General features: G+C 42.9%; 1 protein-coding gene across 2 annotated transcripts in view; it reads left to right on the top strand.

The window, feature by feature from the left end:
- Positions 1 to 23,157, top strand: part of reln (reelin) — a 105,200-nt gene that overhangs the window by 20,322 nt on the left and 61,721 nt on the right. For both annotated transcript variants that reach the window (XM_030773833.1, XM_030773842.1), the window contains exons 2-3: positions 3,477 to 3,584; positions 20,976 to 21,111. In XM_030773833.1, the coding sequence (XP_030629693.1) occupies positions 3,477 to 3,584; positions 20,976 to 21,111 (244 nt within the window). The remainder of the gene's footprint in view (positions 1 to 3,476; positions 3,585 to 20,975; positions 21,112 to 23,157) is intronic.

Below are 23,157 nucleotides of genomic sequence, written 5' to 3'. Positions count from 1 at the left end.
TTGAATTATTTACTCCTTACACTTTCATTGATCTGCCCATGCTCTCAATAGACCTCTCCGAACATCCCCCAATCTCTCATTCCCTCCAATTTTTTGCCTTTCTGCTTGTTTTTCTTTCTAACCCTTGCCCTCACCACCCCCCCCCCCCTCCCCCCAACATCAAATGGAACTCAGACATGAAATGAGGAGTATGGGAGAAATGGACACACACAAAAAAAGGACAGAGCAGGACATGGAGTAGAAGTGTGTGTGTGTGTGTGTGTGTGTGTGTGTGTGTGTGCATGTGCCTGTGCAGTAGGTGATTTGTTATTTTTTTTAACAGGATGGATGCCCCACCGGTCACTGACACTACTCTATAGAGTATATAGGGGGATGGCAGGTTAACAAGGGGGATGCATTTTGGTCATTTTGCTAACAAGGGGGATGGCATCCCCTTGATCGTCCCCCTACAAATCACCTACTGTGACTATATCTGTGTATGTGTGTTGGAACAGTAAGACTTATTATGAGATGGAGCTTTGAGTATTTGTTCATTTGCTCAGCTGGAATAGGGCTCCACTGTCTACTCAATGCTATTTCATTGTCCATTATTCACCTGTTTAATAAGTGACAACTTGCACTGGTGTCACATTTTCAATATATTTTAGTAGAAGGCAGTACCAAGGGCGTATGCAATAGCATAGAATTTTATGAGTCTCTGTCTGTGGATGTGGACGTGAGAGAGTTTCTAATAGGACTTCACAGCAGTTGGATTCACGTCAACACGATGCTGGACTAAATAAATTAACACATAAATATATATACTCATATGTACACACATACATACATACAGTACATACGTAATTTTACATACATGTTTAATTAGATTTCTGATCCTCATGTTAATCCAAGACCAAACAGCTGAACTAACAAATAGCTCTTCAAATGAAAATCATGTGTGTGAGCTGACAACTGACAAGGTTGTATGAACTATAGAAATAATGAACACCCATAAATGTGATTTTTGATATCAGTTCACACACAATGAATGGTGGTTTTTCAACCCAATGACAAACCCACAGAATGCATCTGTTTTTTCACTCATTTAGTCTGCATAATCTGAGTGGTAAACAAAACAGAACGTGTTCGGTTTGCTCAGCACGGTGTGCTTGCTTCCGTCGACCTGTTTCTTCCTTTATGAGGGGAACATGAACACTGAACACTGCTGTGAAGTACATTGTTATTCTTGTTTTCGTGAGAGTGTATGTGTGTGTGTGTGTGTGTGCGTGTGTGCGTGTTGCTTAGCTTTAAGTATTATATTAAAGCATCATGTATGAGTGGCTGTAGGCTGTGTGGGAGCTGAGACATGGTTCGCTTTTGGCTTTAAAAAAAGAGGCAACGTAGAGAGGTTTGGATATTACACAGGGAGTGGTGAGATGAATTATTGAAGCTGTGATGTGGGTAGAAAGAGAAGGAGATGGAGAGAGAGAGAGAAAGAAAAAGAGAGAGAGAGAGAGAGACAAGGAGGGGCATTAAGGGGCTATGTTTTTAAACCAGGGTGTAGCCAAGCCAGACACAGACTCCAACCATTTGTGTGTGTGTGACAGGCAGAGAGAAAAAATCAGAAAATCTCAGGCAGAAAAAAAAATACAAACAGGAGTCTACAAACAGGACTGGGTGGCTAACACCAAGTCAATGGAGCTATGCAGACAGCAACCACAAACCACTGAGGAGACTGTTTAATCAACACCCTGAATCCCACAGTCCAACCCACAGCCCCAAAAGGATTTGTACACATGCTCACACACACACACACACACACACCCTTCCCTGTCTCTCATTCCAAAGAAGTAAAAAACGAAGGGAGTATGTCTGCTGAGAGATAATAGCCATTCTTCATTTTTCTTCCCTTTGTCTTTTACGAGGTCCTCTTGGTTTCTTTGGCTTTCTTTATTTTATCCCTTTTTGAACTCTTTCTCCCAATGTGTCATGATCTGTCTGGCTGGGACGGGGCCAGACAGGGAGCCACATCTGTGCTGGCACTTGATACCAGAGCTGCTGAACTGACGGCTTGTTGTCATTCTTACTCAGGGCTTTGTATGCGCTGTAAAATCAATTCCTTTACTGATGAGGTGGTCTCTTCCTTCTTAGGCATCCTCCTGTAATGAATAGGTTAGAGACTTATTCTGTTGCTTCTATTGATCGGAAAGCAGCTCTATTACAGCGCTCGAGGACTGCGTTATGAATTTGCACTGTCTTACAGCAATAATAGGGACAGTTTTCATCTGCGTTTCTGCTACTGTGGAATCTCAGAGAACTTAAACATGTACTAAAACGTCTGAGGGCAGAAGAGTGTATGTAAATGGATCCAATGCCTTTGCGATTTCTCACAAATTTGTCAGAAGCTACTATTGATAACTTACTGAAAAATCACCATCAGAGCATGCTGCCACATACTGGCCCTCCTTGAAACATGAATTTGAACCATGCCCGACAGGTTCTTCAAAGCTCCATGTTTTGATGTCCCAGAAGTTCTGTTTGAAGTAACCTTTGTCTAGTACACAGTTCAAGGCAGGTCGTTTTTCACCAGGCCTTTTTGACACAGCAGCAGGCAACAGACACATCAGGCGGAGTCATCGCTGCGGTTACCCGCCTCTCTCTGACAGCTGCCGTCTGTGATGGAGGTGGTGTTGTGGCCACCCTCACCTCCTGCTCGTACATCTGCTCTCTCTCCCTCAAGGGGAGAGACAGCCTGCTAACAAATCTTTAACGGCCTTACCTCGTTAAGGTCGGCCCAGTGCACTTGTTCGACTATCCGTGCATAGTTGGCCGTTTTGCAGATGTAGGTCAGGGAGTGTTTAACCTCCAGTGTGTCTGCTGAGGTAAACTGTCTCTCAAAGGCTAGCTGCAGAAATTCTTCCAGAACATTCTGCTGAGAAGAAAGCAATGAGTTGGGAAGGCTCTTATCACCATTCTATTCCTACAGTATATATATATGTATGTTTGTATATGTGTGTGTGTGTGTGTGTATGTATGTATGCGTGTATGTATGTATGCATGTATGTGTATATGTATATATATATAATTCTGATTCATATAGTCTATCAGAGAGAGCCAAGAATAACAGCCTCTTTCAGCGTGCCCTACCAGTCAGACGTTGATCGATGTGCTAATGTGGTTTTGATATATAAAGGGTATTCTGTCAAAATAACCGTGGCTTTTGATTAAATGTTGTTTAGAAACAAAAGTTTCCTTTGCTTAAGGTTGCAAGTCAGTCTCTCTCTCTCTCTCTCTCTCTCTCATTCAGTGTATATATTTGTGTGTGTGTGTGTGTGCGTCATCACTGTATGGTGCTATATGTGTTCACAGAGACAAATGTCATGGACAACAAGTATGTTTCAGTGCCTCTTTAATGATGTGGAGTTACTGTTATTATTATATTGTCAGCTTGCCTTTCCCTCTCTCACTCTTTCTTCTTCTCCTTTGTGTGTTTGCAGTGACTATTACCACCAGCACCTACTTTGATGGCTTACTGGTCACTGGTCTCTACACCTCCACGACCGTCCAGTCTGCTCCAATCCCTGCACCCGCCGCTTTCGGGTTTGGTAAGTTCTCCAGTGACCTCATTCCAGTGCAAGGAGCCAGCCAGTCTTATTCCAGAGTTTAGCTTGCGAAGAACCAAGACTTTTGACCAAGCTGGCCACATTCATAACCTTGTCCCTAACCACAAGCCCTAGTAGTAAAAAGTAATAAGAATACCATAACAGCGCGTGAAACTACTCTAACCCTTAGTTATTTGGGTGACCTGCTTGTGGTTTGAAACTCACACCAGCAGAGGTAGCTAGTTCATCCCCTCAACACTGGTTGGTTTAGGCTGTAGCCGGATGAGGTTTTAAGAGTCTGATCATTGTAAAAGACACACATCATGCTCTGCCAAGTCTGGTTCTGAACCCAACAACAACATGACTGTAACAGTCCGAGATGGATGGGTTTAACCTTCACTGAGGAGTTAATTTCCCGATGATGTGTCTGAACGAAGAGAAACAGTCACAAACTCTCCACATCAGCCAGACAGCACTGTAATGTCAACAGAGAAACAGAGTCATTTATGCTTAGTGTCGGATACTCCACAGTTAGGTGGACGAAAACAAAACAAGCTTGCCACTCAGACAGCGGCGGTAAACGTGGTGTTTTAAGAGCTTTTAGATCAACTGGCCACAAGAATGTTCCCATTCTGTTGGTTAGTTACGCAGGTCTTAAAAAGGACCCCAGCCGTCAGCCAAGTGAAGGGGCGTTCTGAACAGCTGTAACGAAATATGTTTATCACAGCTTCTCATAGTGCTGCAGTGAATAACTATTGACCAAACGGTGCACAGAACCAAGTGCATTTCCTGCCATTCAAGCTGTTTTTTGTGCAGTTTTGATTAACTTTCTCTCAGTCATTTGTAGAAAATAAATAAAGTTCATTGTTTCCTTATCGGCAGTTGCCACATGGTTTGGGCCGGACTTCAGCCTCGCCAGTGTGGTGTCATCTGTCCTCTGTGTGATGTCTGTAGTTCTAAGCTGTCTGAGCCATTGATGTGTGCAAAGGCAGCTCTTTATGTGTGTGTACGTGTGTGTGTTTGTGTGTGTGCGCGTATGTGTGTGTGTGTGTGTGTACATGTGTGTGTTTGTGTGTGTGCATGTGCAGCCATTGCAGAGCATTACATTAATTCGCTGCTGTTTATGTTTTCCTCAAACTGATTCTTTCAGTTCCTTTCTCTGCCTGTCTTAGCAGAAGGTCTCCTCTATAGGGTTAGGATGAAGAGACTCTGACTCTTACTCGTCCTTCATTGCCCACCCTGTCTGGAAAGCTCTGGCACTTAACATAAACCAGTGGAGCCAGGGCATTAACTAAACTCACAACCCTGCTGAAGTGAGACCACAAGATGTCTTTACATGCCAAAAGCTTTTAATTCTCCTTTCTACAAAGACCACCCCTACCAATGCTGTCCTGCTCTCACCCTATCCCTCTTCACACAAACACATGCAAATACACACACACACACACACACACACACACACACACACACACTCTCGCACACACACACACTTACACATATGCGAAATGTTTTATTTCACTGTGCAGATAATTAATCAATCAGGAATAGTTAGTGAGCCTTTGATCAACTTTTCTCAGGCCCTGGCCTGTAGACCTCAAACGCCGTCTGGATCCCGCTTCTATGGGTTGTCCAGGCTGGAATGATCAGAGAGACATGAGCACATGGAAAACGAGGGTGAAACTTTGAGGAGTTGAATGGGAGTAGGTTGAGATTCAGAGCTAGCCACTTTGATCACATTGAATGAAATCATTAAAGAATGACAGATAAGAAACAGAGGACCCAGAGCACTTACACTGACATTACTGAGACCTCAAATATCTACCCTCAAAACCCTGAAAACTGGCATCAGTTCCCCCTGTTTTCCTATCTTAATAGTACAACTGTCAGACAAATACATCTGACCCCAGAACAGTTTTGTAGAGCAGAGTGTGATTGCTGTTTAGTGCAGCAGAGAGTGTCTGGTCATCCAGATGTGTGTAGCTACCGTCCTAGTGTTCCACTGAGAGGAACATGTGGCCTGCAGATGGACTCACTGTTGGCCACAATGATGGGATCATCAGGAATGAGCCCACCCTGCTTATGGCGAAACACACAGGAGAGAGTGAGACAGACAGAGAAACAGACAGACGGATAGAGAAGGGAGGGTAGTGGATTTAGAATATTAGAATAAACATGCTGACATTGGTTTTCTTTTGAATATCAGAGACAGCTGTTTAGTTGACTGCAGAAGTAGTAATGCCTCACCACACTATAAAGTACTGCCGAGCATAAATCACAACAAACTGTATAGGAGACCATAATCTATTTCCTGTGATGTTCATAACAGGCTCTGTGATAGAATTAGGACTGCATTCATAACAGGCTCTGTGGTCACACCTTGACTGCATTTTAATTCCCTGAAATATTAGACGTTCATGTCATTTACACTGATTTACTTTAAATACAGAGCAGTACAGCATTCTGTGAGTGACCTATTAAGAGTGAAGTGAAGATCCTCATGATAGACTGGTAGAAAAATAGCTGATGGAGTTTAGAATGTTGCAACAAGTGGACAAGTTGCCAGTGAGGGGCTGTCTTTGAAACATATGAGATGTGCATGTGAGAGGTGCCAGCTGTGGCCAAGGCCAATAGAGGGACTGAAAAGAAAAGCAAGAAAAGAGAGAGAGGGAGAGGAAAGAGGGAGAGAGAGAGAGAGAGAGAGGGAGAGGATAGAGAGAGAGAAAGAGAGAGAGAGAGACTTTCAGGTTTGTTTTATTGCCAACTAAAAATTGGACAACTCATTCTCATTTTTCTGCAAACATCTATAAAACTGGTTTAAAAATATCAGAGAGATAATGTCTTTGTGAGAGACAGAGAGGGAAATCTGAGAGTGTTAAAGGGGGCACACAGGGAGTGGGCTTGTCTGCTGCTTGATGTGGTCAGGACACTGCGTCTGGCTACAGACAAGAGCGACTGTGTGTCGGGCCCAGAGAAGGAAAACACCCAGCGGCCTTCCGTTTCAAATCTCTCCCACCCTCGGAAAAACTCATTACTTCACTTTACACGGCCAGGCAGGACGGCCCCACTGTCAGACACAGCCAGAAAGCCACACACACACACATGCACACAGACACCCACCCACACACACCACTCGCAAACACTTTTATGAATGCATACTCATCCGCAAACAAAACCAATAAGAGACGGTATTAAAAACACACAACAAAGCTCTCCAGTGTCTAACCTCATTCAGACCTACAGGGCAAAAGGGGCATTCATTTTCAGGATAGGCCGATGTTGGTCAGTTCTGGTCATTGGACTGTCATATATCTAGAGGGGACACTGAAGAGGATTCAGAGAGAGAGAGAGAGAGAGAGAGAGAGAGAGAGAGACCGCAGGAAAGCCTGGTAACCCACAGGTGGCTAACCACATATGCTTACAGAGGTGTAATTAGATGGCTGTAGTAGAACAAGCCACACAGTGAGGACATGACAGAACAACAGCAGTCCTCCAGGCATGTGCCAGGCTTACTTTAACAGAGGACTGTAAACTGAATGTGGTCACCCTACATAATGATGGGGCTTGGATACGGATCACAGCCTTGTATAGTACTGTATTTCAGAGTTCAGCAAGAAACAACAAAGAAAAGGACTCCAGCTCTGTTCCCAAGGCAACAGGTCGATTTAGTCGTCAAGACGTAAAAATTTTAAAAGAGATGTGATGTTGTTCAGGTGTTACTCATAGTTAACTGTGCTTGAAATCTGTGTGTGTGCGTGCGCACGCGTGTGTGTTTGTGCTGTGTTGGAAGGGGTTGTCCTTATCCCACTCACTCGGCCAAAAATGAAACTTGGGAGATGGGAGGTGTCTGACTTAGCTAAGAGAATTTTAATTGCCACATTCCTTTTTTAAGATAAATCCTATGAGAACACATTCATTATCTGTCAGATTTGGCTATAGGATACACATATTTGCCCTTTTTTCAGTTAAAATGTCATTTTTATGCCCTGCGTTTTATTTAATCATTATTCCTATTTTTTCAGATAACTGCTCTTGATGGAATACTTGTAGATTCTAAATAGACTGAGAAGGTCTACTTGGCACAATGGTTGATGCAACAAAACAAAGCAAAGCAAAACAGAACAAAACTGAACAAAAATATTTTACGCCTAATGTAATTGTAGTTATTAATCAGCATTGTGTCAACAGCAAAACTGCACAGGCCAGGGAGAGATTGGGCTTGTTAGAGTAGAAAAACTACTCTAGTAGTAGTCTACTAAAGTAGAAAACAGAATTCTAGTGTGTCAGTGTCTGTGTGTGTGTGTCTGTGTGTCTGTGTGTGTGTGTATGTGTGTGTGTGTGTGTGTATGCGTGTGTCTGTGTGTGTAAAAGAGAGAACAGGATTTTCATTGTTGGGACTGCAGGCAGTGATGAATTGCTGTGCTGTTTGCTGGTGTTGATTGGGTGACTCATTTGCATGTATGTATGTATTTATTAGCATAACGGTAGTACGCAGGGGATGGTTAACTCCTAGGCTCCAGAGCAGGATCCAGGCAGAGACAGATGTATATCCCTGACTGAAGAGACAGCTGGATGACAGATACATCTGACCACCTACAACACTAATTCAGTGACTGATGGAGCTTTCATCCCTCTCTGGAAATCAAGATTAAAAACCCGCTGCACTTTGACCTGTTCTTGTTGGCTCCTCACTGATCAGCAAACTCAAATACACAGACACTCACACACACACACACACACACACACACAAATTCATCATCATGAACCTTATCATCAGCAATGACTGCTAGATGTTAAGACCCTCTAGTTGCAGGTAACTGTCAGTGCAAGGTAAGATGAATAAATGGTATTCTGTTTGTGGAGTTTGCTGAGGCCTTACAGGATCTTTTTTCATAACATCAACTAATAGTCTCAGGAGAGCTTTGATTCAGTCTCTCTCTCTCTCTCTCTCTCTCTCCCATCAATACTCACCTACACTTTACCACATTTCTCTATATATTATACATCTCTCGCTCTCTCTTTGTGCTGTGAACTGACGGAAAAGAGGAGTAAGTGCCAGAGAAAGCTTCGAAGTGTGTAATGAAGAAGAGAGAGAGGAAGAGAGAGGGAAAGAGAGGGAGAAAAGGAGACAGTGAGAAAGAGACAGAGAGGGAGAGGGAGAGAGAGATAGAGATAGAGAGGGAAGTTTTCCCATGGGGGGAGAGGAGCTGTCAGTCCCTGTGAGACTTCAAAAGCGCTGTAGCTCTGTGATCAGCCTGCTCTCTGACTTACTGCTGACAGCCTTCCAACTGAAGCACTTACAACACACACACACACATACATGCACAAAATAACTATACACTCTCACACTCTCATCCACACACCATCACAATATACCATCTGTACAAACAACAGATACACAAAAATATTCCAATATTTCATTGTTTTCTCAGTTGTGCATACTTTAAGCTATGTGTCAGCATTAAGATTCACGAGAACAGGTTGGTAGTTCACACAGAAATATCATATTCCACTGGCCGTGTTCATAAAAATGCTATACTCAGTGTTGGTGAGTGCACACGGCTGAGCAATGAGTGATGAATGAGAGTTATGAGATGGATAATATGGATGTTGAGTGTGGTAGAACTCTTTCTCTGTCTCTCTCTCTCTCTCTGTCTCTCTCTCACTCTCTCTCCCTCTTTCTCTCTCTCCCTCTCTCTCTCTCTCTCCCTCTCTCTCTCTCTCTCTCTCTCTCTCTTTCTCTCTCTCTCTGTAAATCTCACAGTGGTCTTGGCATTCCGCTCAACTCCCAGATTGAGCTTCTGTCTCAATCCCACAATGCCTTGGGAGGCTAACAGGTGGCACAGCATTTGTGTGCTCTCTGAGTCCAGTGAGGTCTATGTAACACTGACACACATGCGTTCACACACAGACATATACACACGTACATACACACGCACGCATGCACACACACACACGCGCAAATACACACACAGAGTGTGAGAGATATGATCCAAGTAACCAATCAGGTCCTAATGGTTCATCACTTGCATATTTATGCACATGCAAAGAAGCACACAAAATATGCATGCATACACATACAACATAAATAAGCACAAGTTTAATGGGCTTTAAGTCACTCAGTCTGTTTTACAGGCTCTCTTTGCCCTCGTTTCATGTCTTCCTATCCTTCCTCTGTCCTTTCCCCCTATAGCCTTGCTCTTGCTTTTCTTTTCTTTCCCTATCTTTCTCTGTCATGCTGGCATCTCTCCGTCATCTGTCATCCATGTATCATTGTGTCTGTCTGACCCATGGGATTTCTGCAGTCATAGGATTAGAAGGTCAGGTTATGTCAATATAAATACATCTTTTATCAAGAGTGATCTTTTTTTGAATTCCACCAGCCACTGCTGGTATGTATGTGTGTGTGTGTGTGTGTGTGTGTGTGTGTGTGTAAATGACTGATTCTGTGCATATTTTCATATTTGCCTATACTTTAAGATTTCTCTAAATGAAAACACAAATGCATACCATATTAATGATATTAAATTATATACAGTGATGCAGTGTGTTCACATGGTAAAAAGGTCCCCTCCCCCCCCCCCCCCATTGCTGTTGAATTAGGGTAAGGATTAATCAGAAGAGAAAATCAGAAGAGATTGTTTCCATATCAGTGTATCAATGTGTATGTGAGAGAGAGGGAGAGAGAGAGAGAGAGAGAGAGTGAAAAACTGTAAGAGAGAGGGGGGGTGGGGTGCAGAGAAGGAAATGTTTTCCAGGGTTCCTTATGTAGCAGTGAGGCAGTGTAGGCTGGTACATTCCATGTGTGGTCACCCCCAAACGCTGTTTGTTTGATGAAGAGCTCCAGTAGAGAGGCTGGTTCATGGCCAGAGAGCAGTGTGGGCCCATAACAGTCCATTTATACTCTCATACTGACATTTGACTCACTCTCACTGAAAGACACTATGCTTGTTCTATACTCTCTTTTTCCAGTCACTCTGGTAGAGCCACTAAAACTATTTAGCCTCCATGCTTTACTGCTATGCTCCCAACAAAAGAGGGGTGAATCATACGATTCTCTTTAAATAAACCTCATATTTTGAAAATATTTATATGTTTCCGATACAGCTCAGTTTTGTGAATGTAAATTTACTAAATGGACACAATAATTGTTTAAGTGTCTCTATTTGTTATATGACATATTCAACAAGGAGGACTGCAGAGACAAGGGTACCAAAAAAAGTGCATTTTTGCATGTAAGACTCTCAAAGCTGAACCTTATGTGTTTGATTCATGGTGGTTTTGAGTGTCTGTGTTTATCACATGGTAACACTTATAATGCATATATATAGGCCTCAGCGATAATAAATAGAACAGAAATGTGAAATTATAAACATAAAATTACATAACATCACATAAAGTTCTTTCATTTTTCATTCTAGTTATTTTGGTTTCTTATTGAAATGAGAACATGAAAACATTTAAGAAAGAAAGTGAAACTGAAATAGTGCCATAGTCATACCAGTAAACAAGGTAATATCAAACATCTTCTGATTAGGGCCTTTTCCACCATGGGACTTTTTTTGGGGCCCAGGAACTTTTTCAGTAGTACCAGAACTTTACCCTCTTTTCCACTGTCAATTTTTGTTCCTCAGCCGTAGTTCATACCCTTCTTTCAGTTCCTGTTGCAGAGTAGGCCGAGGAACTACTGGGGTGGAGCTTGCAGTACTGAACAGTACTTATCGGTCAAATGCAAGCTCCACAGAATGACTAAGGAGACCAGTCGCCATTTTTAAATACCTCCATTTACCTGCAAGCGAGCAAGCACAGCAAATACTGGCATTTAGATAGAGAGCAAGAGAGTTGTGACAAAGCAGCTAAAATGGAAAATCAGAACATACCAAAAGTGGGGGGAGAAAGGGATCATATGTAACTGTCAGCTGTAAGACTAAATAAATGCTACATGTAGTTTTCAGTGTGATATGCAAAGAATGCTGCATTGGCATTGTCTTAACTGAGACTCAGAAAGGAGTGAGTGGAAAAGTGCAGTGAATGCAAAACACAATATTTATACATAAAATCCAGTAAATGTACAGAGGTTCAATCGTACAGTGTAGACAAAAATCCTTATTTTTTCTCTCTCTCTTTCGCTCTCTCTCTCTCTCTCTCTCTTTATTTCTTTATGAGTAGCACATCAGGATACCATGTCCTGTAGATATTTTTCAGGATAGCTGAAGGGTATGTCTTTTACTTGCTATGTTTTAGTAATACCTTGAAACATGTATTCTTTTCCCTCCAAGCAATGTGTACTGTAACCCTTTTCAGGGTAGGAACTTACTTACATTTACTCAGCGTATAATTTCAAAATTAACCTGCTCAATTTGCAGGAAGCATTTGAAACAAATTTTTTACATCCTCACTACTGGTAGGGCAGATTGATCCTCATGTCTACTAAGAAGGATTTGAGCTTGTCAGTTGTGATATGTGGAGGCTAGATTGAGTGAGCAGTGCAGGTGATGAAATAGTTTTGCGTTTTGGATGTAAAATTGCTATGTAGTGTCATCATTTACGAATTCAATCTGACTTCCTCTATTAGTAGTCTTGATCATTAACAGTCACGTGAAAAATTAGTCAAAGAGATTAAAGAAAAGACATGTAAAAACACATCTGGTCCATGTTATTTGGTGATAAACACACAGTATTCGCTCACATCACAGCACATCACACAGGACATCACATCCAATCATATCTGGATTTCTGGTGACCCTCTCTCTTCTGTGTGTGACTGTTAATCAGTGACTGCTTCTGTGTCTGCAGTAGGAAGTCATTCATGTGAGAGAATACGTCAGTTGACTTATGATTAAATTATGTTAGACCAGATTTTTCCAGTAGCTTTTTCTGTCATTTGTAGATTATTGTATTTACTGTTTTGTACAAAATATGGTGTTTTATGTGAAACCAATAATAACAGGAGAGGTGTTTTGCTGAAAATGCATCTTTTTTGGCTCGTTAATGACTTGGTCATTTGAGTTACAATTGCGTTCACATTGTCTTTGCAGCCTAAATGGACAATAGCATAAAAAATCATAACATTAGAAACAATGTTTTTTTTTCCGTCCTGCATTCAAAAAACCCTATTGTGATATTGTACTCTGAATTTTAAAAAAAATCTCTTACAGCCAGATTGAGAGAGGTTTTTTTTTTTGATAGAGGAAAAAGCATAGTTTGGTACTCTGGGCTGAACAGTCTTTTGTCATGACAAAATGAAAGTTTTTCAAAATGTGCTTTCAGACCTACTCAATTTTTTAGAGCTCCTCTGAGGAAAAAAAAAAACCTATTAGAAAACATGGAAAGTGCTCGCTCGACTCCAGGAGGCGTAAATGCCTTCCTCGGCATTGACTTTCTTGGTGTAATACCTTTAGCCTCCCTGTTTTGATGTGAGCTCCTGAATTCCCTGTCTTAAAAGGCCTGACTTCTCAGAATAGACAGTTCTGAGCCTGTTTATGTAAGAAATTCACAAGGGAGTGCAAGATCCTACCAGTGACCCACATCACATTGACTTCAAGAAAAAAAAAAAAAAAAACACTTTTTGACCTTCTTTGGCTTCTTTATGGCGGTGTAGGCTGTGTGTACTTTTTGGTGCCTGTTGGTGTTGCACTGTCAGAGCTGAATCCCTCTGAGGGCTTTTTGGTCTTTATGCTGTGTGAGGATGTCATTGAGGTCCTGTCCTCCCCAGGCTTTCCTCTCCACCACCACCTGTCGGAGCTGGTCTCCGTCCCCCTTCACCATCAGGCTTGACGACGATGCATGTCACTGAAATAGGCCCCGCAGTGTAGCCTGTTCCGTGTTTGTTTGCATCTCATCAACATAAGCAAGAGTCGTGGGCATAAAAAAAATTAGTACAAGTCAAATCAGATTAATGAATAACATGCTCAAGCGATTAACCGAAGAGTCACGTTGAATTAAAAATCAAATTAGCGCCCATGCCGTCCTAGGAGGGCTACAGTGAGGGCACAAGCGTATAAGCCCTGCTTATGGAAAGGTTGAAAAATAAGTGGAGCACTGAGTGACTTTGTCCATTTTCACCATCTCTCTCTCTCTCTCTCTCTCTCTCTCTCCCCCACATACACAAGACAGCAGATAGACCATAAATTAAAACCAAATGGACACTAGCTTTGGGAAACAGGTGGCTAGAGTCAGTCTTTAGAATGCATGTTGGGATTTGGGTTATATTTATATAGGCCAGCAGACTGACAGGAAATAGACAGTTTAGATGGCACTAGCTACAGGTTATATCAACCCTGTGCCTAATAGCAGCATGAGGTGCTTTTGCCAACTGAGGCATGTAGGTTTTAATTAACAGTGGCAGGTGTCATGTCACGTTTACAACAGCTCTGTGATGGCCTGATGGCGGACGCTTTACTATGCGTTAATTTTTTAATCTCTCATTAAGAGTGGGAAAAAACTCATGTCATTCAGGCTTTTATAATGCAGTAACTGGGTTGATGAACTTAGAATGGAATCTATGATATTAATATCAATGTACGACTTGTGTGAAGTAACACCAGAATGAAGCTTTTAAAATTTTAAATACCATTTTATGCAGCATGTACACTTTGTTTCACTACCACTGACAGTACCACAGTACCACTGACTCTATGACATTATTGCATTATGCAGTCTGAGCTACTGTACACTCGGCATATGCAAAGTGCTAATGATTAGCCCTTCTGTCATTTGGTCAGTATTCAGTGGACTCTGTTCCCTCTGCTTCAGTATGTCTTACTGCCCATGAACTCAGGCTTATCTCCTCTCACACTACCCCCTCAGCCTCACTTTTGATTGGTCTTCTAACCTCCAATTGCCCAACCCCAGAACCCTACACCCTAAAATACAGGGTGTCTTGAAAGTCTGGAATCCCAGGGAAAAAAAAAAAAAAACTGGCAGGAGGCCAGAGATTTTTTGGGACTTCAGTTGAAACGAATGAGAATGGCTGTAGCCCTGTCCTTGATGCCTGGCATCCTCGCAGTTCCACTGTGTGGGTCATCATTTATGGATCCTGTTTTCTCAAACTTTACAACAAGTTTGCTAACACAGCTCTGTGTTATTGGCTTGCGGTCTGGGTGCAGTCTGTACAATGCAGCTGTGACCTGCCACAGATTCTGATTTCTTATGAGTAGAATCACCTGGAATCATTCTTCATTTCCTTCATTTCAGGTCCATCGTGGACCTGCAAAAATTAAAAAAAAAAAAAAAGTTAATAATTTTTTTCCCCATACTTCCAGATTTATGGCACACTATGTAGTTGTAGACTTTAAAAATTAACTTTCACCTCTGAGATACAGCCTCAGGAAGGGTTTTTTTCCCCCATCAGTTCATTTTTCACGGATTCATTTAATTGTATTAGCATTCTATTTTTGCTGAAATATTCTTTTAAGACTTTCATATATAACACTGAATGACTTCTCATTAAAATGGACATTGACCATCATTCGAGTGTCTAGGGCTATGTTAATGATGTAAGGCTTTAATATGTGGCATTATCGACTTTTTCTGACGACTTTCTATTCTCCACTCGGCAACTGGCAGCAGCTTGGTTTTCTTTCTTTCTTTCTTTCTTTCTTTCTTTCTTTGTAACCCAGGAAGAGCAACCCATAGATGTGCACTATCCTGTTCCTGCAGACAGTAATATCTAGGTGGAGTATCACACATATTGGAAAAACAATCATTTAACATGAAAACTACAGAGAATGGTGGAGATAGAGCCACAACTGACCCCCTTCTCATTGCACTAGAGAGAGATGCCAGTTGTGAAAACAACTTTAAAAGGAGTCAACAGGGTTTCTTTGGTCTGGTTTTGACACTGACTAGTCCATACTGTGCCCAATGTCATCTTCCTGCCTGTTACTGCCAAGGTTAAAGATGATGGATGATGCGTGAAACAATGGGATCTTGGTTGAAAGAGTAATTGTCTCACTGATTTATGAATGAGGATGGTGGTCTGTTTTGCATGTTACCTTGGCAGACCAATGGCATTTACCAGTCCGTCTGACAAATGGATATATGTCATCCATAGACTATTAAGGTGCTATTCATATGTAATATGTATTTTATACATATGTTATAAATTGTTATATGCATCTCGTATCCCTCTCACATGCACGCGCACACATCACACATCACACATCACACACACACACACGCACGCATTCCTCCAGGTACCCGTTAGTGCCAGCTGAACTGCTGTCCATTCATGTGGCAAAACCTTCAGCTCTTTTCCCACAGTGTCAGTTGCCCCTTTTTCCCTTCCCCATGCCACTGGCATGCCCCACCACGGATATTACCACACAGCTTCCTCTTGGCAACGCCAAGAAGACCCCCTGCTGTCGCCATGGCAATGCCAGACCGTTTCCATGGCACGGTGATTGGCAGATTTCAGAACAGACCAATAGCAAAGCAAAGCAGGGTGGCCCTGCTGTCCAGTCAGCTGACCCCAGGATTGTTGTTTTTGAATGGATCAGAGCCGCTGTTTTTAGCCTTTATTCATGAATGCTATCTCTACAGACTGTTTCAGTCCAAGGCATTGACATGCTATGGAGAAACAAAGGCTTTGTAGGCTCCAGTCATTCTTTCATCATATTTTGACACAACATTGTTTTTTGTTTTTTTGTATGTTTTTTCGGAGCTGTGTTCTGAACAGCTATGATGTCTGAACAAGACTGATCTGACTGAGGCAACCATTTAAATACTGTAGCCCCTGTTTGCTAATAAATATTCATACCCTGCCATTTCATTATGGTCATTGCATGATATATGAAGGAAGCATCGTGGGAGAAGAAACTTTGTGTTATACTCCCTCTGGACTGCTGAGAGAAAACACACACACACACACACACACACACACAAAAACATGCTGAGACAAAGAAGGTGAGGGAAACCTGTTTATGAATGCATCAAGCACAGATGGACACATGTACAAACATAGTCTGTGTTAAAGAGGGAAATCTTTGTGTGTGTGTGTGTGTGTGTGTGTGTGTGTGTATGTGTGTGTGTGAGGTGTGTTTACACCTGTATATATGAGGTGTCTCCCTACCGTCCAGTAACACTCCATGTTTCCAAAGGCGTTTAATTAAAGAGCGTATTGTCAGGGGAGGGTCATAAGAATTCCAGGGTATGGACAAGGGTTCCCTGCAGATTAAATCAAATAAGGTCTCCCATCACTGGCAGTGTTTTTCACTAAATACTGGAAGCACATGGCTCACGTATGCATTATAATAGTCCCTGTGTGTGTGCGTGTGCGTGTGTGTGTGTTAGGGAGACGGGGTGTTCAGATGGAGCTTTGGGTGCTGTGACAGGGTAAAGTGAGGCAGGCACTCACTTGGGTGTGTGTGTGTGTGAGAGAAGGATTCAGTGTTTAACGAGTAGGGACCATCGTAGAGAGAGACAGTAAAGAAAAGTAAATTATAAAAATGTAAAAAAAAAAAAAAAAAGCTTCCTGTGCCATGCACAGATGTGAGCGGGAGCATGAGTGAATATATAATGTATGGATGCATCTAAAATACACAGATATGTCTTCCAGCCGCATAGCTTTAACACAAGGAATGTGGAATATCATTTAAATAACAGCGGCCTTTTCTGAGAGGAGCCATGCTATGGAGGCAAATGTACTGAATTCTAAAACATGGATATGAACAGAATATATGAATATAAGTTCCAGTATATTTGTATATCAAGTATGTCTAGCTTGACAGTTTCCAGACGTGGTGTTCTTCTGTGTAACTTCAGCAACTGTGACTGTCTCAGACCCTGAAGTTGATAATCAGACTATGAATGTTTCATCAGGTTGGTGAATGCATGTCTATGAGTCACCGTGGCCACCAGCTTTTGCCATAAAGCTGTATGATTCTCTTTTACTCTCCATTTTTAATGAGCAACGGTGAGAGTCATGCCCATAAGCTGGTGTTAAATGTGTGCCAGGCTGTGCCATCCATCGTCCATCTGTTCTCCCTCTCTCTCTCTCTCTCTCCCTCTCTCTCTTTCACTCTCTCTCTCTCTCTCTATGCTCTTCATAGCCCTCTGAGCTGTTTAGGTCTTTGTCTTTCCCAGTGATTTTCCAAAAGAGAGACTACAGAGGAGGCAAATTGAGAGAGAAAAGAGCAGAGGGGAAAAGAGATTTGAGGATGAAAAATGATAAAAGAGGGAAGGAGAGTAAGGGAAATAACATAGTGGCTCTTAAGGCTCATGAATAAATCACAAAAAGACTAAAAGAAATGGGATAGAAAAATGTAAAGGATTACATACTTCCTTAGTGATTCTCTCTCTCAAAGAGTAATACTGAGCACATATATCATGAATGAATGTAAATGAATTATTGATTAGAGTATGTGAATTTGAGCCCCACTCCATAGATACACACTCTATCCACCGATACGCCTATTTGTCAGCATCCCGTACAGACAGATACATAGCCCGATCTCTCCTGATCACACGCTAATGGAAATCTGCTGGATCCTTGCCTTCGTCCTGCCCACCCTCAGTTCCTGGTTCACTCTGCATCCCCTCCCATCCCCTCTTACTCCACCCCACCCCGCCCCACCCCACCACACCCTACCGTGTGTCTGGTCATGACTGAAAGCCTTCACACTGTGGGCCGAGCGGACAGGCCCGGCTGGGTGGAGCGCTAGCGTGGGAGTTAGCGGGTCATTTTTGGCCATCATTAATCACAGTGGACAGCTCCGAAGTGTTCAATCTGCATGTGAAAGGAGGAGGGGCTGTGGAAAAAGAGAGAGGAAGACGGGGAGAACTGGAAAAAAATGAAAAAGGAAACAAAACAACATAGCGCTCCTCTAAGACCACACACCCGTCATTAGCGACTCTTTAGCTAACCCAAATTGAAGTGACAACTTTACGCACGGTACCAGCTTTAGCCTCGCAGCTAAACGCTGTTGTGTTTCCGTCATACTGTCAGACACGATGCAATCATTACAGCTTAGCTACATGTTCAGGTTTTGCCCTCATTAACGCGCTGGAGTAGTTTTTGAAGACGATGAGAGAGAGAGAGAGAGAGAGAGAGAGAGAGAGATGGGAAGAAACAGCGACTAGGACTTTCTGACCGGCTGGTGCTTCCTTTCTGACATCCCCTGTAGTTTTTGGAAGATTGCTGAAGATTTTGATGGAAGCACACTAATCATGTAATTAGCAACTATACAATAAATCCTTCTTGTTCATTCTCTCTCTCCCTCTCTCTCCTTCTCTCTCTCTCTTTCTCTCTTTTCTCTATATCTAATCTATCTACCCCCCCACCCCCTTTTCTCTTGGCCTCTCTCTTTCACGCTTCCTCTCTGATCCTCTATGGTGCATTGAAACCACTGAAGTGTAAATCATTCACATATAAAATCCAAGCACCTGCAACATGTCATAAATGGCAGGTCCATCACGCCTTACAGGAGAGTTGAATGTAGGGCTATAATTGAATATGATGTGCTCGCAAAATGATTTCTTTTTTTCATTTTTTCTTTCCTTGGCCAAGGAGCTGGTCATCCCTTCTTCTGCCTGCTGTCTCTGTTTCCCTGTACATGTGATATTGCAAACTGGGTTTCCGTGGTGATACTGAATCTAAGAGTGTATTATGCATCTCTGCAGGGAGCTCCTGACTGCCATCATAGTGTTTCTCTGAGAAGCGAGGACCACACTGTGTGGACCAATGCAAAACTAACACTTAAGGACAAAGCTACCAGTTTGACTGACTGAATAGAGCATAATTGCAAGGCATGTCACAGCAGAGAGAGAGCGAGAGAGAGAGTAGTTTAGAAACAGGACAGGGTCCATATGTGTGTGTTTCAGAGAGAGAGAAAGAGAGAGAGAGAGTAAATCTTAGGATATGCCTTTTTAAGTACAAGATAGCCACAGAATTTTTCTCCTTTCAAGTGAAACAGGGGAGTGTGTATTCTCGTTAGGAACCTATAGCTAAACCCCTGCTTATTTGTCTGTGTGTGTGTTACTTGTGAATGTGTGTGTTTCATGCAGCAGTGTATGGCTTGTGAGTAGGAGCATGATAGCATATGCATTTAAGCCTTGCATGGTCGAGAGTGTGTGTGTGTGTGTGTGTGTGTGTGTGTGTGTGTGTCAGAGCATGACCGAATAAATCATGTCTATTAAAGCCTTGTGCTGGTGGGTGGCTGGGAGGGGGGGGGGGGGGGGGGGTATAGAGCCTCTTGACTATTATAGGACGATTACATTTGGATGCATTATTACACATGGAAGCACCCGCCAACAGGCCCTTCTACCTAGTAATGGGCTGATCCTGTGACACCTCGTCAATCATGTTCTCACACTCACACACACACACACACACACACACACATAAGATTAACAGAGATGGGAAGGGAGGGAAAGAGAGAGCATGAGAGAGAGAGAGCAAGGGAGAAATATAGCCCTCTTACAGACTTTTTTTCATCTTCTCACACTTGCTTAATGAGCAGCTAACATGTAATCATGGCTTGGATAGTTTCTATACAGTGAGCTACGTTCTCTCAGTCACAGATGCACTGGTTCATTCAACTACACTGAGTTTTTTTTTTACGATGACACCGATCATTTAAATGCTTCGATCACATTAAATCCTCGCTAGTAAATGAAATGAACCACGCAGAGCTGCTCTCTTGAACTTGGATTAGCTATAAATGTGTTCCTACTACCTAGCCATGAGTGCTGAGCATCTTTGAACTAAATATACTTAGAAAGAAGGTCCCTCAATGGTCTAGTCAATCAGATCATGTTAAAACTTGTTCACCATTGACCTCTGGAGTGTTATTACTGCTGTCACTGACAACTAATGAGAAAAGGACTGTGTCATGTTCAGCTATTGACGAGACTGCTAATACACAACGCTATTTCATTTAAAAGCCTGTGTGTGTCTGTGTTGATGTGTGTGTCTGTGTGTGTTGGTGTGTGATTGTGTGTCTCCTGTGTTAATTATTGTCCCATCACTGGCACCACAGGTAGCTCAGGTCCATATATCTTTGTGTCCTAGCTGTCTGTGTGTGGAAGTCCTCAGTGACTCACTCTAAACCAAACTCTAAATCTTCCTTTTATGTCTGACACAAACTGATCAACTGCCAAGGCACCCTGCTCAGGTCCACACTGTCTTTTTTTGTTTTAATGTCAACTGGAGTTCACAGGGAAGAGCTCCACATCTCTGTGGTCCTGCTCCTCCACATTTACTATAGACTCTCTATGGAAAGAATGCTACTGTGCCCAGGACTGTGAACAAAATGATGTATTTGCATAGTTAAGTGTGTCAGGTTACTGAAGGAAAACTCCAGCTGCACAGATTTGTTTTTTCATGATTTTGCACTGAAATGTTTCTTTCTTCTCTCTCTGCCGCCCTCTCTCTCTCTCTCTCTCTCTCTCTCTCAGGTGTGATGTCAGAGCGCCAGTTTGGGACGCAGTTTGTGTGCAGCGTGGTGGCATCTCACGTCAGTCACTTGCCCTCCACCAGTCTCAGTTTTGTCTGGATTGCGCCCCCGCCTGGGACCGGCTGCGTTAACTTCCTGTGAGTTGGTAAAAGGGAGCAGGGGGTGTGCTTGTGGTGGTGGTGCTGTGTGCGTGTGTGTGTGTGTGTGTGTGTTTGTGTTTGTTTGGGGGGGGGGGGTGTGTGATGAAATGACTATTTGGTTTTCTAGTAAGCTTTCACTCAATACTGTTCACCAAACACTCTTTTTTTCCATGAATTGGGCTTAGGCCCTGGGCTTCAGTATCTCCTCTGACTTTAACATGTGCTGACCTATTAGAACTGACCTATTTCTCATGATGCAGGCCCCGCCCGTCCCTAACTTCCACACACTTCCTAACATATGCCCTCAAAACACCCCTGTACTCTGTGTAAGAGTTATGCTCAGTGTCCTCCTGTTCCAGTCCACCCAGTAATATTAACACTAAAGGGACAGGAAAGAAGGGATGAGGAGAAACACAGGGAGGACAGGAAGGTCAGACTCCTGGCACAAGATTTTTCCATTTTTTGGCATATCCTCGAATTGAAGCCACTGACACAGAGGCCAGTTAGTACTGTATCCTTGTCGACTATATCCTGGACCAGAATGTTTCCTCAGGGAAAGAGGTCATTCACAGTGTTCTTTGTATAAATTTCTTTCAAAATGGCTATTACTGTTCTCTCCACACATATATTATTCATATGAGGTCTTATACGTTGGTTTAATGGATGTTGTAGATGTGCTGATGTCTCTGTGGGTGATGAGTCAACTGATTGACTGTTCTTCTCCCAAATCAACGAAGACGTTTGATTTGTGCCGTGTGAGAACATAATTGGATTGGCTGAGACAATGAGTGTACTGGGGCCAATAAGGATCCCTTCATTACAGTAAGCTGTTATCCTCTCATTGGCCACTGGGGAGACATGCTTTTCTGGGTGGAATGTTTTTTTTCCCTGCTATGTCTGGACCCGGAATGTTCCAGAATGGCCGAAATATAACAGCACGAGCCCTGACTGGATTTAGGGGGCTGTATTTCAAGTCAAATCCTGAATCTTCCGCAGTCTTACTTTCATTTTCAGTCTCTCTGGTATACTTTCTTTTTCATCATCTGGTTCTCTTTCCCTCCCTCTCCCTCTCTCTCTCTTTCACAGGTGGTGATAAACACTTTCACACAGACAATCAGTCAAAAGGCAATTAGCTGCTGTTTGCTGTAGAGTGGTGCCAAGGGGGTTTTGGTTTCCAATAAGCTCTCCCAGGCAAAGTCGAAAGCACACACAGCAAAGTCATACAGCACGATACCCCGCCAGTCTTTCTGACCTCGTTAAAAACTGGAAGAGGACCAGTCACAGAAAATATGATTCCACTGCCTGTCAAACACTGAAACAGGGACTCCATTCGTTACCTGACACTATTGTGTTTAAGCCTTCTGTGCTGTAGACATTGATGTTTATTTGTTCTTTCAGAAATGTTTGCTTACTGTAGGAACAGAGCTTTCTCTCAGCTATTCTAAGTGTCATTTTGGCTTGAGTCTCTGTCCTCTGAGAGTTTTGGGGGCTCAGGGCCACAGCAGGAGAAAAACATTTCGGTGAGCGTTGATGTTAGAGTTGGGTCAGATTTTAGGAACAAGCAGATGACCTCAGCAGACACTAGCAGGTTGTGGTTCAGGAGCTCTGAGATAACTGTGTCGAAACATTCTGCTGGGTCACTCAGATCTTCTGTAGTCGCAGTCTGGGGCTCCGTCACTCAGAGCTGGCTGCGTCGCTCTGCCGCAGTTCACAGCTCCCGTCTGGATGGGGCTGTCTGCACAAGCCAAAGCCTGGGGCAGGGTGAGCTGGCCTGAGAGTAAAGCGCTAGATGAGTCCCCAGTTTGACAGACTGTATCTGTAGGAACTGGGCCCAATGTGACTGCACCTCAACCCTGAGATGTCACTCCTGTCACATAGTAGAAATGAGACTCTGGCAGAGGGCCTGATGAGTGTGTGTGTGTGAGTGTGTGTGTGTGTGTGTGTGTGTATATGTGAGTGCATTTTCAAGGACTAAGTGGTTGATGGATCTCAGCTGTAGCAGAGCCAACATCAGGGTGTGACACGGTTGTCAGGGAGAGAGAC

This window comes from Chanos chanos, chromosome 1 (genome assembly GCF_902362185.1).
Source record: "Chanos chanos chromosome 1, fChaCha1.1, whole genome shotgun sequence".
In the NCBI taxonomy this organism is placed as follows: Eukaryota; Metazoa; Chordata; class Actinopteri; order Gonorynchiformes; family Chanidae; genus Chanos; species Chanos chanos.
The sequence above is the reverse complement of the archived record's forward strand: the minus strand, read 5'-3'. Positions and strand labels throughout refer to the sequence as shown.